The sequence below is a fragment of the Rousettus aegyptiacus genome, unplaced genomic scaffold (genome assembly GCF_014176215.1).
Source record: "Rousettus aegyptiacus isolate mRouAeg1 unplaced genomic scaffold, mRouAeg1.p scaffold_m13_p_13, whole genome shotgun sequence".
In the NCBI taxonomy this organism is placed as follows: Eukaryota; Metazoa; Chordata; class Mammalia; order Chiroptera; family Pteropodidae; genus Rousettus; species Rousettus aegyptiacus.
In genome coordinates, this window is record NW_023416288.1 from 2,222,454 (window position 1) to 2,238,785 (window position 16,332).

At 40.9% G+C, this 16,332-nt stretch overlaps 1 protein-coding gene across 4 annotated transcripts in view; it reads right to left on the reverse strand.

The window, feature by feature from the left end:
* Positions 1 to 11,053, reverse strand: part of CDHR3 (cadherin related family member 3) — a 62,223-nt gene extending 51,170 nt beyond the window's left edge. Inside the window, exon 1 of one of the 4 annotated variants that reach the window (XR_001597090.2) lies at positions 10,828 to 11,052. Coding sequence is in view for 3 of the 4 variants with exons in the window: in XM_016145873.2 (XP_016001359.1) it covers positions 10,828 to 10,873 (46 nt within the window). In the remaining variant the exon portion in view is untranslated. Of the gene's footprint in view, positions 1 to 10,827 lie in introns of all 4 variants that reach the window. The other 3 variants (XM_016145873.2, XM_016145875.2, XM_016145874.2) reach the window with 3 other exon arrangements.
* Between the last annotated feature and the right edge of the window lie 5,279 nt (positions 11,054 to 16,332).

Genomic DNA, 16,332 nt, shown 5'->3' on the forward strand with positions numbered 1-16,332 from the left:
TGTCATTCCATAAATAGGACTGCTGCTTTTCTCTTGTCTCCCTGCTTCCCTTTTCTTTTCTCCCAATCTCTGTGAAGAGCCAGGAGAAGAGAAACATGACACCTTAGCAGACAGACATCCACTTAAAGGACCTAGTCTAGCCATGACAGTGTCTCTCTCCTACAGGGCCTGGTAGTTTACAAGAGTTTATTTTTCTTCTCTCTGTGAGTATTTGATTCATCAGGTCATCTGAGAATTGAGTGTGCATCACTGGAGTGCTCCAAAATCATGGTAGATCTCCTCACATCCATAATACATCTCAAGGATAATCATTGGTTATTATTGGGTGCTATAGGTGTCATGTACAGAGTTGATCAGTATCCTTCGGTTGATAAGCACCTGTTTCACAGAAAAGGAAATGAGATATTCAGAGAAGGCATGTGAAGTGCCTTGGACTGCATTATAGACAGGAGATCTTACAATTTAAGAGAAAGTGTGTTTCTTTCCAGGAAAGACTTGGGACATTCTGCATTCTCTTCGATGCTCTGCAAGGCTTGGCTGGTACACAGGAGAGCAACAGGTCATGTTCTTTCATGTTTTCACAATGATGGTTACTATAGGGAGTTGAATCGTGTCCCCGCAAAAATTCATATCCTCCTCAAACCTCAGAATGTTCTTTATTTGGAAGTAGAGTCTTTGCAGATGCAATTAGTTAAGAGGACGTCATTACTAGATTAAACCCAATGACTGTTGTCCTTGTAAGGACAGGACATGGACACACATGGAAGAATGTTATGACAGAGGCAAAAATTGAAGCCAAGGAATGGCAAGCAACCACCAAAAGCTGTGAGGTAGGCATGGAACAGATTCTCCCACAAGGCTTTTCACAGGAACCAACCCTGCCAACCCTTTGATTTCAGACTTCTGATCATCTAAACTCTGAGAGAATAAATGTCTGTTGTGTTAAGCCATCCCATTTGTGGTAATTTGTTACACAAGAGTCAGAAACTAATACAATTACGATTTATTTAATGTTCCAAATAGGGCATAACGTAAAATTCTTTCTGTCATTTACTCCTCAAAACAATTTTCTCAGATAGGTATCATGTCATTATTTTACAGATGAGTAAACCAAGCTACGTGAATACAGTAGTCCCCCCTTATCCTCAAGGATATGGCCCAAGACCCCCAGTGGATACTTGAAAACACAGACAGTGCTAAACCCTACATATACTACATTTTTCCTACATATACATACATATGCTACAGTTTAATTTATAAATTAGGCAAAGTAAGAGATTACCACAATAATAAAATACAACAATTATGACAATATACTGTAATAAAAGTCATATGAATGTGGTTTCTCTCTCAAAATATCTTACTATACTTACCTTTTCATTTAAAAGAAGCACTTTACAGCTTCTCTTTGACATATCCAAATTGCCAGCATCACTACTCTTTTGCTTTGGGGCCATAATTAAAATAAGGGTTTCTTGAACACAAGCACTGGGATACCTTGAGAGATGGCTGCTAAGTAACTAACAGGAAGGGAGCCTTTACAGCATGGAGACCTTGGACAAAGGGATGATTCACATCCCGGGCAGGACAGAGAAGGAACACAACAGATGACAAGTGATTTCATCATGCTATTCAGAACAGCATGCAATTTAAAACTAATGGATTATTTATTTATGTAATTTTCCATTCAATATTTCAGACTGCAATTGACCGTGGGTAACAGAAACTGCAGAAAGCAAAATCATGGATAAAGGGAGACTATGTAGTAACAAAGCCAAAATTTACACTGCTGTGCTACTTCTCAGTCAGGTCCCTGATACCGCCCATCATTAGACACTGGAGACAAACTGCTTGCAATGGGAGGAGGCACAGGGTGACAGTAGAAGGATCTCTCCTACTGGAAGGTATAAAGTTTCTAGAAACAAACAGGATGTGGGAAAATACTGGCTTTTTTAAGAGAATGTTTTTATTTCAAATTTGGGAAAGGGAATGCAAAGAAATAATGGAAATGTAGGAAAAATTGAAATATGAACACATTCATTGATATAGCTTTCATAAATCTAAAATTATCTTATTTAGATTAAAAACTAAAATGTATTATGCATAAGTTATTTTTGCTCGTAGAATTATCTGGTTTTATGGACAAGGATGGTGTAAAGACTCAGATATCAAAATAGCTGATGTTTCCGGTGATGTGAACATGAATAGTTTTTTTAATCTATTAAAATTGACTTTAGTATTATAGCATTCTTGTGATAAAAAACCAAAAGCTAAATAGTATACTTGGAGTAGCTAGAGGCAAATAGTTCCCCAAAATAGCTTTTCCGAATGACAAAAATAATCAGTTGCTTTGGTGGGTTGGATTTTTTAGGCATAAATTCCTCTTGCCCTCTTTTCCCACAAATGAAAGTCCCTTGCCTCCTCCCGCAGCTGTTCATGAGCATGTTTCCTATTCCATTCAGCAGGACAAGGATAGTCATAAGCAAAATGAATGACTGATCATTTGTCTTGAATGACCTTCTCACCTTCTCTGCCCCCTCCCACCCACCCTTAGGACTTGTACCCCTCTAGCCAAGAAGGAAGGAAGATTCTGCTCATATTTAAACAAAGATATAGCTCGTAAAGTTTTTCTCAAGAATTCCTCGGAGTAAGGTGGTGCCCAGCCCAAATGAATAACACCAGTAACCACTTGTGTTTACTAAGCACCTACTCACCAGGTGTTGTGCTAGCTACTTTACTGCCTAATCTCATCCACTCTCAGCACAACATAAATATTGCCATAGCCATTTTACATTCCCGAGATTACACAGTCAGTAAGTAGAGCAAGATGGCTCTGGGGGCTAGTAAGAAAGTGGCCCCTCAACCCAGATATTAGATTTGGGTGATGATATCTATAAAAGGCTGTTTTGGGAACAACATAAAGAATCGTGCTGAAATATTAGCTCAATGTGGGCTTGGGTTCAAGAGGCTTGGGATGCTCTACTTAGGGCTTTCCACTGCCTCACTTTAAATGGGCAGATTGCTGTAGCCACCACCTCAGCGGGTCTCATTTGAGGAACTGGGGAAGCTGAGGAAACTGTGTCCTCCTAATATTCCTAGCTGACAGCTCCTAGTTTGCTTTGCTGAGAGTGTATCCACTGAGCTTCTTGCATTACATCTAATTTAGGTAAGCCCTGGATTTGGGAGACTAATTTCACAAAAGAACCAGTCTTCCAGCCCAAGGGATTTAACTCCAAGAACAGGACTCTGCATGGCTCCATGCTTTCTCCTTATATTGACAGAACTTTTCATAGTCTTCCTTGAATGGTCATATTTCCCAGGCAGTGAGGAAGATGTTTTGGAGAGAGAAGGATATCTATCCAGTGCTCCTCAAACAATTTCTGTTGGGAACTGTCTCTTCCATGAATGGGTAAAGCCGGACTTTTCCTTGGATATGCTGGCATTCTTGCTGAAGATGTTCATGTGTGCCAGGGTCATGCAATTGAATTCTACAATTATAGTAGACACTCTGGGGAAAGGTAGCTAAGCTGGGCTCTTTTGACTCTTAGTTCAATACCCAGGTTTTCCAACTTCCTTGCTATTTAAAAAAAAAATAGTAGCAGCAGTAGTAATAGCAATAGTAATAATAATAATTAGTGGCTAGGTTTCTCACCTTAAAAATAGAGCATTAATAAGACAAAAAAGGTCACAAAATGTTTAACCCATTCATTATGCAAATAAATTTAAAGGGTGTGTCCAAAGGCATCCAGCTAATCAGTGGCAGAGGGAAGGTTAAGAGTGAGGGACTGTCTCTCCCTAAGACACCACGCATGTGCCTTCCAAGGCTGGTCATCCAAACTTTCTCTGGGGTCTGAATGCTGTAGCACAAGAAAGAGGCCTTAATTAAATTTGACTTACACATGCATCTTAACTCAGAATCAAATTAAAATTGCTTGAAGCATACACTTTGAAAAAGAAAAGGCACACCAAAGATTTATTGTCAGTCACTAGCCCACTGAAATATCTCACTTGTGATTGAGATCTGGATGGATGATGGCCTCGCCTGTTAAAATGAGCAAAATCACTGCTTTGCCAGAAATGGACCAACGAGGCCTTTTCCTGGAGTGTGTGTTAGAATAATTAAGGCCTCTGCAGCCTCAGTTATAGAGGAGGAAGCTGCCAAGACTGGGCCTTGGACACTAAAGGTAATGATGTAGTTTAGGGAATGTGGGCTGATGTCATTGCTCCCTCTGGGATGCAGCTGCTCTTACTTACAGCTGTTTCTGTACACAGGGCAGTAGTCACCTGAGACTGACAATAAATATCTCTTCATTCTCTAGTAACTAATCAAAAGAGTACTGAAAGAAATCAGAGGAAAGTGCGAAAAGAGCAACTTCAAGTTTGAGCCTTGCTTCTACTTGCCTTGGGACTTTGGGCTGGTCCCCTAACTTCTCTGGAGCCCTTTGTCAACTCTTTCTCTTAGGACCGTGATACTACACTAACAGTGGCCATTAAACAGGGTTCAATTGCTAAAGAAGACTCACAGGACCCCAAAAAGAATGCTTATAAATCTACGGTTTATTACAGAAAAGGCAGCATAGCAACAACATTAAAGATATGCCTCACAACTGAAGGCTGCCTCACAATGTGAGGACTGGAGAGGCCAGGGGCCAGCTCCTGCTGTCCTCTTCTTCCTAAGGGTCATGACAAAATGCTCTTGCTCAGATCAGGACCCACCAATACACCCACTAATACCTTGGATCCAGGGAGCCCAAAATAGAGTCTGCTGGAAATGTTTATATTTTGCTGGTCATGTAGATGTCATCTTGTTACATAACCAGCTTCCACAGTAGAGCACTCCAAGGGTCTCATGCAGATCAAGTGCAAATCATTAATCTCACTGTTATCAATGAGCAATGCTTACCGGCTGGTACAAACCATTCCCAAACTCCCAGGACCCATGCCTGGGGCTCAGGACAAAACTCAGGTCAATGGGTCTGGCAGCTTTTTCATATTCATGCAGATCTTTCAGCTACCATGGACCCCTTTTTTCATTAAACACTTTGGGATTTTTCATTTCCATAAGAATAATTCCCTGGATCCCTGAAAAAACTAATTCCCTGGAGGCTTTCTCAAAATGTAGATAACTTCAGTGTACAGTGTATTTAAATATACCAAAGGGGCTTTGTTAAGTCCTCTTTGGTACTGATGATGTCAGAAGATAGTTTTGTCTCAACCCTTTCCACAGGTCCAGTTGAGAGTTTTGTGTAGTTTATGTTCTTGCAGGGCCTTTCTTTGTAAGCCATTGTTGGAACGGGACACTATAGTGTCTCAAAGAGAAACTGTTTCATTTCTCTTATCTTAATAGGAGGTGGAAAGGACAGAAGCTAATTAACATGACAATATTAAGCAGCCAGAAGATCTAAATTTCTGCATTTAAGGAGTATCAGTAAAAAATGAAAAAAAAAGAAGACCCCAAAAGAGATGATGATAAACAAAAACATTTATTGGATATCCTGTAAGTATGTGGCACTCGGGAACCACAGAGCAATAAGAGATATGAAACTTGTTTTTGTAGGGCTGACATTCCAGTTGAAGAGACAGGAAAGACACATACCAGATGAATTACAGTAAAGTAACTAATGCCACCTTTCACTGAGCACTTGTTCTGTGTTAGGCACTTATTAAACCCTTGGCATACATACCATGTGCAGGCAAGAGGAGCATCAGGGTGCAGCTGGAAGAGTGCCTACCAAGAGCTAGGGCAATCTGGAAAGCCTCCATGGGGAAGGTGGGGCTTGAGTGGGCCCTTGGAAGATATATAGAAGTTAGACCAAATGATAAGATACTGGAGCTTGTTACTTTGTTTCAAATTATTATGGTGACGCCTGCTTCTCATACATTGAATGCAGGTACTGGTATGACTGTCCCCCTTGTCCAATCCTCTGTGACCCTGATGTTTGAGCGTGATGGTAAGGGTCAGGTTCTTAGACTCGAAAAAAAGATGAGAAACAGTTTGTATCACAGCAGACCTTCCAAAAAAAACCAGGATTCGACCTATAAGAGCAAAAGCATGGTCTAATCATGGTCATTTGGAGAGGGAGAGATTTGAATGTGATTTTTATAAGAAATCTTAAATATTTCTTGCAAACCTTGGTGATTAGTTCCTTTCACACATCTGATGATAAAGTTCTAAAGATAGTGTTTAATATGAGACACTGGGTTTTTCTAACCTCATTCTTCCCCCAATGACAATAAATGTCACCTCTTATCTCAAATGATTATGGTTCTAAAAGCCTATATTTCTTAGAAAAACCTCAAATGTTTACTTCGATTCAGCTGCTTAAGGCCTAGCTTCCTCCCACTCTCTGATGAGTCTAAAAGCCTAAGATTAAAGAGTGTTCAATATTACAAAACTTATTTATTTATCTTATTAGCAGATCAAGGGGAAAATCAAATGGTTATTTCCATAGATCTTGAAAAAGAATTTGATTTAAAATCCATTTTGATTTAAAGATAAATACCCTAAATAAAAATAAAAGCTTATACAAATGTCTAATCACTATGCTGTACACCTGTAACTAATAAAAAATTATATTGAATGTCAACTGTAATTGAAAAAAATGAAAATTTAAAAATTAAAACAAGATTTTGTATTATGCACTCTCCACTATTTTTTTAAAAAGCTATTTTCTTGAGAGAGAAAAAAATGGCTTAGGTGATAGAGGCTCTGTTCATCCCTCTGGTGACCAAATCAAAGTTGTGACAAAAACAAAGAGCAAACAGCAAGGAAAATCACCTGGGATCTAGATGAACAAGCCCAACAACTAGGGAGAGAAATTAAAAAACACCCTGCAATGAGAAGAGGTAGGTCAGGGTGATGACACAAGGCTGCCTGGTCCAGAGCAGCTGAGTGAGACAGAGGCCATAGCAGCAGCAGCCGGCAGCTGCAGACACCTCTTAAAGGGGCAGTATCCATGACTGGACTTTTGTGGTGACGGACCTGCTCACTCTGAGCACCAGTGGCAGGACTTACAGGGGGACACTGAGTTGTTGCAGTGAGGGCCAAGGTGAGACTCGTTCTGTATAGAAGTGCCGAAGGTATCCATTATTCCTCTGTTGACCCCTTCCCCCTCTCAGCATGCGGATTCAGTACCATTATAGCTGAGACATCATCAAACTGGATAACAGAGGTCGCTCCACCCAGAGGATTCCCTGAAACTCCACCTCCCCCAACTCGTGGCACTACCCAAGCCACATCCAGGTGTATCCTCAGCAAGTGAGGTGCTCCTTGCAGAGCAGCACCAAGGGACATCGGTGGCAGCTGGCCTCGGTTTCTGGCATGGCCTCTTGAGGCAACTATAAGCACAGCATCTGTGGATTGCTTGCTGAATCTTAACAAGTGGCCCTGGGGGTGCCACAGGCTGAGGCTAAGTTTGGCCTGTTGCTGAACTCCTCTCAGGACTGTGCCTACTACACAAATCCACACTAATAAGACTGAGACACTTGGGAGCTTTGCTTAGCACATAGAAAAAGACATGGAAAAGTAGCCAAAATGGGACGACAAAGAAGCAGAAATCATATGAGAGAAAAGAGCAGAGAACAAGAAATAATGGAGTCAAGCAATCCAACAGATGCAGAGTTCAAAACACTGGTTATAAATATGCTCCATGAACTTTTAGGAAGTGTAGGTGAATTCAGTGAGAACTTCAACAAAGAGATAAAAAAAAAAACATAAAAAATGGAAATGGAAATTATAAAAAGGAACCAATCAGAAATGAAGAACACATTATCTGAGATGAAGAGTATACTAGATGGAATAAACAGAGTGGATAAAGAAGAGAAGCGAATCACTGACATAGAAGATGAGGAAGCCAAAGACGCTCAATCAGAATGGCAAGAAAAAAGAAGCCAAGACTATAAAAATAATTTAAGGAACCTATGGGACACTATTAAATATGAAAATATCCATGTCATAGGGGTACCAGGAAAAAAAAAAGACGTTGAAGAGTTATTTGAAGAAATAATGATGGGAAACTTCCCTAATCTGGTGAAGGAAATAGGCATACAACCCCAGGAAGCTCAGAGTCCCAAAACCAGGAATCAAAAGAGGCCCACACCAAGACTATAATTAAAATGCCAAAGGTTAAATACAAAGAGAGAATCTTAAAAGCAGCAAGAGAAAAGCAGTTAGTTACCTACAAGGGAGCACCCATAAGACTGGCAGCTGATTTCTCAAAAGAAACTATGCAAGACAGAAGGGTTTGGCACAAAATATTTGACGTGATGAAAACCCAGGATTTACAAACAAGAATACTTTATACAGCAAAGCTATCATTTAGAGTTGAAGGACACATAAAGAGCTTCCCAGACAAGAAGCTAAGGGAATGTATCACCACCAAGCCAGTATTACAGGAAATGTTGGAGGGACTTCTTTAAGAAGAAAAAACATGTAGCCAAAACAGGAATAAAGAATGGTAATAATTACTATATTCCTATCAACAAGTACCTCAAATGGAAAAGAATTAGGTGCTCTAACCAAAAGATAGAGTGGCCGAATGGATAAGAAAATAAGACCCCTACATATGCTGCGTATAAGAGACTCACTTAAGATAAAAAGACACACACAGACTAAAAGGAAGGGGATAGAAAAAGATATTGCCTTGATGGACCTAGAGGGTATTGTGCTGAGTGAAATAGGTTGGATAGAGAAAGACAAATATCACATGATTTCACATACATGTGTGCTCTAATGAACAAAATTAACAACAACACAACAAAAGTGAAATAAACTCATAGATACAGAGAATATTTAGGTGGATCTTAGATGGGAGGGGGATTGGAGGGGAAAAGGCAAAGGGATTAAGAGGTACAAATGAATAGTTGCATAACAGGCATGGAGATGTAGAGGGTAACGTGGGAAAGATGGTTAATAATGTTGTAATAAATATGTAAAGAGGAAGACGGGTACTAGATTTAGTGGGGTAATCAATTTGTGAGTGACATGGATCTCTTATCACTATGCTATACAACTGAAACTGGTATGTTATTGTGTGCCATCTATAATTGAAAAAAAAACTCATTGAATTATATAATGTAAATATAAGCAACTGATTGTCTATTGTATTTCAATAAAGCTAGGGGAGGGGAAGCTATTTTCTTAATATACAAAACATTTTACACCAAAAAGTAGTGTCATGCTTAATGGGGAAAAAAACAAGAACGTACATTCTTACCATTGTTTAATAACAGCCCGAAGGTACAGGCCCAGTAATTAATTAAGAGAAAGAAACAAGGATCGAAAAATAGGTGAGGAAAAGTACAAATTTTTACTGTTTTCAAACCAGTAAAATGCATGAGAATCAACTGAAAATCATTACAAATAATAAGATCATTTAATTATAGACTTTTATACATTATGATATCAATTAAAAATACAAGGGAAGAAAAGCTTTCATTTACAAATGCAGGGGGAAAAAAGGAAAGTTAAAGAAATAATTAGAAATAAACAGAATCAGAATGTGCAAGACCTTTATATGGAGATTCTAAAATATTCCTGAGGAAAACAAATGGAAACTTGAACAAGTATTTGCAACCCTGTTCTTGGATAGGAAGCCTCAGTGTCATATATAATAATGACTAATGTTTACTAAGCATTTAGTATGTACCAGACACTCTTCTAAGTATTTTACTGAAGTATAGCTTATAAAAAATGTAAATTACCTCCAAATTAATTGCAAATTTAACATGATTGAATTCCATACATTATTCATATACTATCTATTCAAAAATAAGATTTAATTTAAAAACCTCAATTTCAATAATCCAAGCTAACAACATTAAAAAGATCATCCAAGATTCTCAAAGCTCTTAAATAAGGAAGAGGGAGTGCAAGAAGTGTAGGTTGGATTTTTGACTCTCAACAGAAGGCATTTTCTCTGCCCAAGACTAAGACAATAACCCCTCAGTACCTCAGGTTTTCCACAGGATGACTCGCCAACCTCACGTTGCCCCCAAAAGTCTCCAGAGAAAAGCTAGAATCTCCACAAAGACTGACTTGACATACACACTGAAGGGGTTCAAAACAAGTCTCCCCAGAATGTTCCACTTTGGGATGCAGACTATTGTGAGCTAAAGATAATCAAGGCCCCAAAACTTCAGGAATAGTTTCTTTTTTTTTCTTCTTTCTTTTTTTTTTTTTTTAACTGCTCCCTTAACTGCCTAAAAAATTTAGATAGAGGTCCTGGTCTAGGAAGACAACTATCACCAAAGGTAACTGCAAAGAATATGGGCTAAGTGTGGCAGGATTTGGGGGAGCTCAGCAGGGCCTGGAAGTCAAAATTCTTTCTGTATCCCCTGATTGTGAGGCTCAATTGCCTGACTGCCTATAGGTTTCGTATTCTTATGGGACCCTAATACATACATAATTAAATTTGTTTTTCTGTTCTTAATTTGTCTTATGTCGATTTAATTAAAAGACCAGCCAAAAGGACCTAGGAGAGTAGAAAAATTTTCCTCCCCTACAGCACAAAGCTCTGCTATGAAAATTATTTTTCCAACCTTGGATCTTGGAAGGACTTACAGCTCAGACCATTTAACACAAGAGAGAAAGTAAAGTCTATTCAAACATGGGCTAGATTGTGGCTTCTTTAGGTACCCCTGTTCTCTGGGTTACCCCTACCTGAGCCTCCCAGAGCTCCCTGTTGCTACATCATCTCATTCATCATGACGATAAGCCCACAGCTGATCTAGGCTTCCCAGAGGCAATTTCTTCTTTGGGGACCTCATCACACAATGATATCATGTACACTGAGTCAGGCAAGCAAGATGGCAAAATGGAGTTCCTACCTGACATGGCATCCAGGAGAACCAGGAAAAGGACTGCTCCCTGCATATTGATAGTTGATGTCTGTGCACACTTCCAACAAATTATCCAGGAGCTGGATCCCACCTTTTATAAGTATATTTCAGAAAAGTATATTTCAGATGCCACTCATCTTGCCCTCCTAGTTTTGTTGCCATGCAAGAAATCAAACAGAGGCTTGGTGGTAACTAAGGGAGACTTTAAACACCACAGGACTGTTTGTTCTTTGATTACCTGCTTCCATGACCACATGGTACTCTGTCAGCTGGGAGTCCATCTTAAAATTTCACACCTATTATGAGAGCCCCCAAAAAGAAGTCAAAGACCAAAGAAAGAACAGAGACACTGAGATGATAGTAAAAGCTGGACATAAGCATATTCATCCATGATGATCTCAATCACCCTGTCACCAGGTATTTTGTCTTTCTCAGAAGCACAGGTAGGGAAGTGGGAATTTTTCTGCTGACTGAATTGATGAGTCAGACTCAGAAGTAGGGCCAGACTCCTTCTCAAGGTGGTAATAGACACTGCCCTTTGACTCTATCCATCGCCGCTGCCACTCCAGCCCTCAGAGAAGTCTATGGAGGAGTATTATTGGAAGAGTGAGGCTTCTGCCCACTGGGCAGTGATGTGGCCCATCCCTCAGAGGCAGGTGCTGTGCCAAATGGTGCTTTTATGTCCCATGCAGCCTGGTGCCAGGCTACAAGGCCTCGTGAGTGACTCAGCTGGGCTTGGGTCCAGCCTCCATTCATAGAAAAAGCAATGGCAGCACAGATGGTGGTGGAGCAGTCTGCCTCCTTGATGTGCTACAGTAAGAACAGTAGTGAATACAGTGGAAGGAAGCCAGACTTGGACCCTATTTCCTGCTCCTTTCACCTGAGAACTGCTCATGGTGGAAGGGGAAACCTACAGCCCAAGGTTAGTGACAGGCAGGAGTTGGGGACATGGAGCCAGATCCTCCCCATCGGGGCTATGAGCAGTGAAAGTTCCCACAGGAGCTCTAAAGACCAGATGTGCCCCACAAGCAAACCAGCATTTAGTCACCGCTGGCCATTTAGTCAGTATGAGCCCTGGAGAGAGACAGCAATGAAAGTCAGGAAATAATACTAAAGTCAACTTTGAGATGGAAGTCATAAAAACTATGATGGACCATGAAAGTGACCAGTAAACAAGATAGTGAGGGAGATTTAACAGAGGCGGTTGAAAACAATGACTGGAGGAAAAACAAAACCATTTCAGCCAAATTGAGACTAAGTGAGCTAGTTATAGACCCTTTTGGGCACCACAGAAATAAGGCTTAAGAGGTTTTAGTGACTTGTCCCAGGTCAAGCTGCTAGTCAGTGGCCAAGCTGGGGCTCAGTGTCTTCTATTTCCCAAACCCAGGCAGTAAGGCTGTCTTCCTTCCCCTCCCATCACATTCAAGCCCTTGGCAGACCTCTCCTAGCCTCCACAGTGCCACCTGCAGCCTTTTCCCAGTATCACTGTCACCACTCTGGCTAAGGTCCTGGCCTCTGGCCTGGACTGTCTCAGTAGCATTTGACGTATCCTATAGAAAACTGTCAGGTTAATTTCCCCAAAAAACAATTTTGATCACTCTTTTGCCTGCTTAAAATAATAAGCAACACTTTTCTTAGGAAAGCAGAAAGTAAGATTAAAAATGTCAGTCTGTAGGTTTCTGTGTAAGGCAGGTTAGATGGCAAAAAGCATAGGTTTTGCTGTGTAATCGTAGGCAAATTACCTAACCTTTCAGAATCTCAGTTATGCTTCTATAAATCAGGGACAATAATTTCTGCCATGGAGGATTATTGCAAGCAGTACATAAGACAATCAAGTGAGACTGGCCCATAATATGGGCTCTAGCAATACTATTTTTTTTCTTAATACGATATCTATAGGACCACGGCAAAGGCTGAAACACAGTAGGTACTCAATAAACACGGGCTGAAAAAACATGAATAAACAGTTGCCAAGTTACTAATTCTCACCTCTCAGTTTTTCCTGTCATCTTAGTTACTGTAAATAATCCATTTCATTATGCATAATTACAGCTGAAGTGATGGCTCAGATTAAGTTATGGAAAACGTCAGAATAATTAAGCCTTTAAATTAAAGAAATTCACATCTGTTTAATTTTCAGCCTGACTGCACAGTGTTTTTCGTGCTGCTGTTTCACCAGGGTAGGGTGAGTCTCCCCTTCCATCTCCTTCCTGGTCCAGAGATCATCACGGTCATAGTCTGGAATTTGTTGTGGGCTTTTACTTCTACAGCTTCTGTTTCCAGCCCAGAGGTTGTTTCTGCCATTATGATGTTCTGTTGTCCATTTGTCAGCACCCATCCCTTTCTGAAAGCATGTGGTTTCGGCACTAAGGACCCAGCTGGGCCAGAACCACAGAGGCTGAACAGAACACTGAGTCCCCTTGATCTCTTATTACTGACCTCTAGCACCCTAGTTTCCACCATGGGCCTAGCCAGGTAAGATGAATGGGGTGGCTCAAAGTCGGGGCTGGAAACTCTAGGGCAGGCACCTCTCTAGCTTTACATAAAAGACCTGGGGAGCCTTCTTCCACATCGTGTCTGGCCCAGCGGTGATACAGGCTCTTAAAGTATTTAAAGGGACTTACCTGAAATCCAGCTACAGCGAGTGTCTAATTTATGAGCAAAGGAGTTGTGTTCTAAACATTTGTTGACTTAGAACTTGGAATACAGTTTCCTGTGGGTGTGTTGTTCACAGCCTACAAACTCTTACATGATCTATTATGTACTTGAAACATTATGGACTTGAGAAGTAGAAGAGCTGCTGTAAATATTCAATTAGGTTCAGCTTTTTTAGCAGGTCCATGGGCATTGCAGGGCTGGCCAGCAAACCTGGTCACCTTTATATATGTGAGGAAGCTCTGTTTACGGTTCCCATTTGTACAGTACTGGAACTATAGGCTTCAGGACCCCAAACCCTAGGACACAGTACCTAGGTTCCAGCATTCAAGCAGCCCTACATCGTAGGCGCCCCTTAGGAACAGAGATAGGCCCACACTCACAGTGAAGGCAGCCATGTAATGACACGGAGCGACTAGTAGGAATGGAAATGAGCTCTTTCTGTGTCTGCTTTGTGGGCCTGTACTCACAGGCTCACTGAGTGAACACCGCACCCCACAGCTCTCTCATGCATCTGTCTTTAGCCAGTCTCAGCAAGCTTTTCCAGGTCAGAGGAGCTCTTATACTTCTTTGTATCCCAATTGATTCACATGGAACACTGTGCCAGATGCAAAGCTAGTGCTCAAAAAATGGGAAAGGAAATAAAAAAGGTCCACAGCACCCCCTCGCTTCTGGAAGCCCAGGAGCACTCACTCTGACTAGCCCTGAGGATCACGAGAGGGGCCCTCTGACGCCAAGGCCTTGGAGCTGCCCTCTACCCTCCAGGTTCTTAGCTGAGACCCCTGTAGTAAAAGACAGATTAACAAGTGAAAAACAAACAGAAGTGTATTAACACGCATACCTCATGTAAACATGAGAGAGACCCAGGGGAAAACGAGTAACTCCTGAGTCTTAGAATTGAGGCCTAAATGCCATCTTAATAGGGAAAGAGGAGAGAATAGAAAAGAGAACGAACCCTTAGAAGAATAGATGGGATGTGTGATAGTTGGTGACAACGTTTGCCTGGGTGTGACATCTACTAATAATCTCCTTTCCTGTGATTATCGTCAATCCTCCTTGGTTGATAAAATTCCCAGGGAGGGGATTTAGGACAATTGGGTTCTTTTTGAGAGATCTGTCTTTAGGCAGATGAAGGAATGCAGAGAAAGCTTCTCCTTGCATTTGCTGTTTTTTAAGTGCCCTCAGCTCACAATTATCAATACACCGAAGTATCATATTCTGGAGTATCATGTCTTAAACTCCTACAGTCGTATTTTGGGGGGACATATTCTATTTTCCAGCCCTCAGGATCCACTGGCAGGGCCCCTTCCCTGGCTTCAGGGGTGGATGAGTGAATAAGCATGGTTTCCCCAGGGGTTGACCTTGAATGACTCCAGGGGAAAGAACTCTGGGGGCCTAAGATGATGGTGAGCATGGGCCTGAGCTCAGTTCAAGCCTCAAAAAAACTCCAGATTATTCTTACTTTTAATAACGGCTTTACTGAGATATAATTCATATACTATACAATGCACCTACTTAAAGTCAGTTCAGTGGGGATTTTTTTAGTGTATTCAGAATTGTGTAACTGTCGCCATAATCAATTTTAGAACATTTTCATCACCCTACATCCCTTAACAGTCATGTCCCTCCAACTTCCTCCCACAGCCCCTGGCAACAACTAATCTACTTTCTGTCTCTCTAGATTTCTCTATATTGGACATTTCATATAAGTTGAATTATACAATATGTGGTCTTTTTGATGCTTCTTTCATTTAGCATAATGTTTTCGTGGTGCATCCATGTTGTAGCGTGAGTGAGTAATTCACTTATTTTTATTGCCAAATAATGTTATTGTATGGATATCCCACATTTAATTTGTTCATGCATCAATAATGGACATTTGGGTTTTTCCTTACGTTTTGGCTATTATGAATAAAACTGCTGTGAACATTGCTATGCAAGTTTTTTCATGAACATGTTTTTATGTTCTTGGATAAATACCTAAGAGTGTTGCTGGATCATATGGTAACTCTTCTAGATCATTTTTTTTCTGGGGTTGTTTTTCACATTTCTATTGGGGGTCCCAAAAGGAAGGGTCTCCTCTCTGTCAACAGAGATGCTCATAGTCTCTTTAGCCACTCCAAACTTGGGTATTGGGGGTCCTGGGGTCGCTGACACATGGGCACATTCCCATCCTCGTGAGGGCACTGTGTAGTTTGTAGGGTGTGGCCTGGTTGATCATAGTGGCATGATTGGTGTAAGGGCTGAGTGGGGCAGAATTATATCTGGGCCCTCAAATGATGAAAGACACGACCAGCACTGGCTCCTTGGCCCAGGCATTATTGAGAAAGGCAGCAAATCGCACTGCCATCTTGGTCTCTTTCGCATACCCTAAAAACATTGTTAACAATAGTGGGAGGAGAGCAGCAGCAGCAGTGAATAACTGATATGTGTATGTTACTTTATATGTAAAGAAAACACGCTCCACTTTCCTCTGACTGGCTCCTTTTCAACTTGCACATCTCCAATTAAAAGTGCTTCTTCAAAGAGTCCTTCCTTGACCACCCGCTCCTAATCATTCTCCCTCCAAGCACCTTTGTTCCTTTCACCATGATTCTTACCACAGTTTTCACTGTGTATTTCTTTCTGTAGTCATTTTACAGCCCATCTAACTGTGAGCACCATGAAGTAGGGCCATGTCTGCTTTGTTCATGACTATAGCCCAGGAAAGATCACAGCACCATTAACTTGTTAAACAAATGAATCAATCAATGAAGAAATGTTGGACCTGAGCTCAAATCAATGGCAAAGTTTTGTGTGGCAACCCAGTCCCCAGATCCCAGAAGGAGGCTATTACGG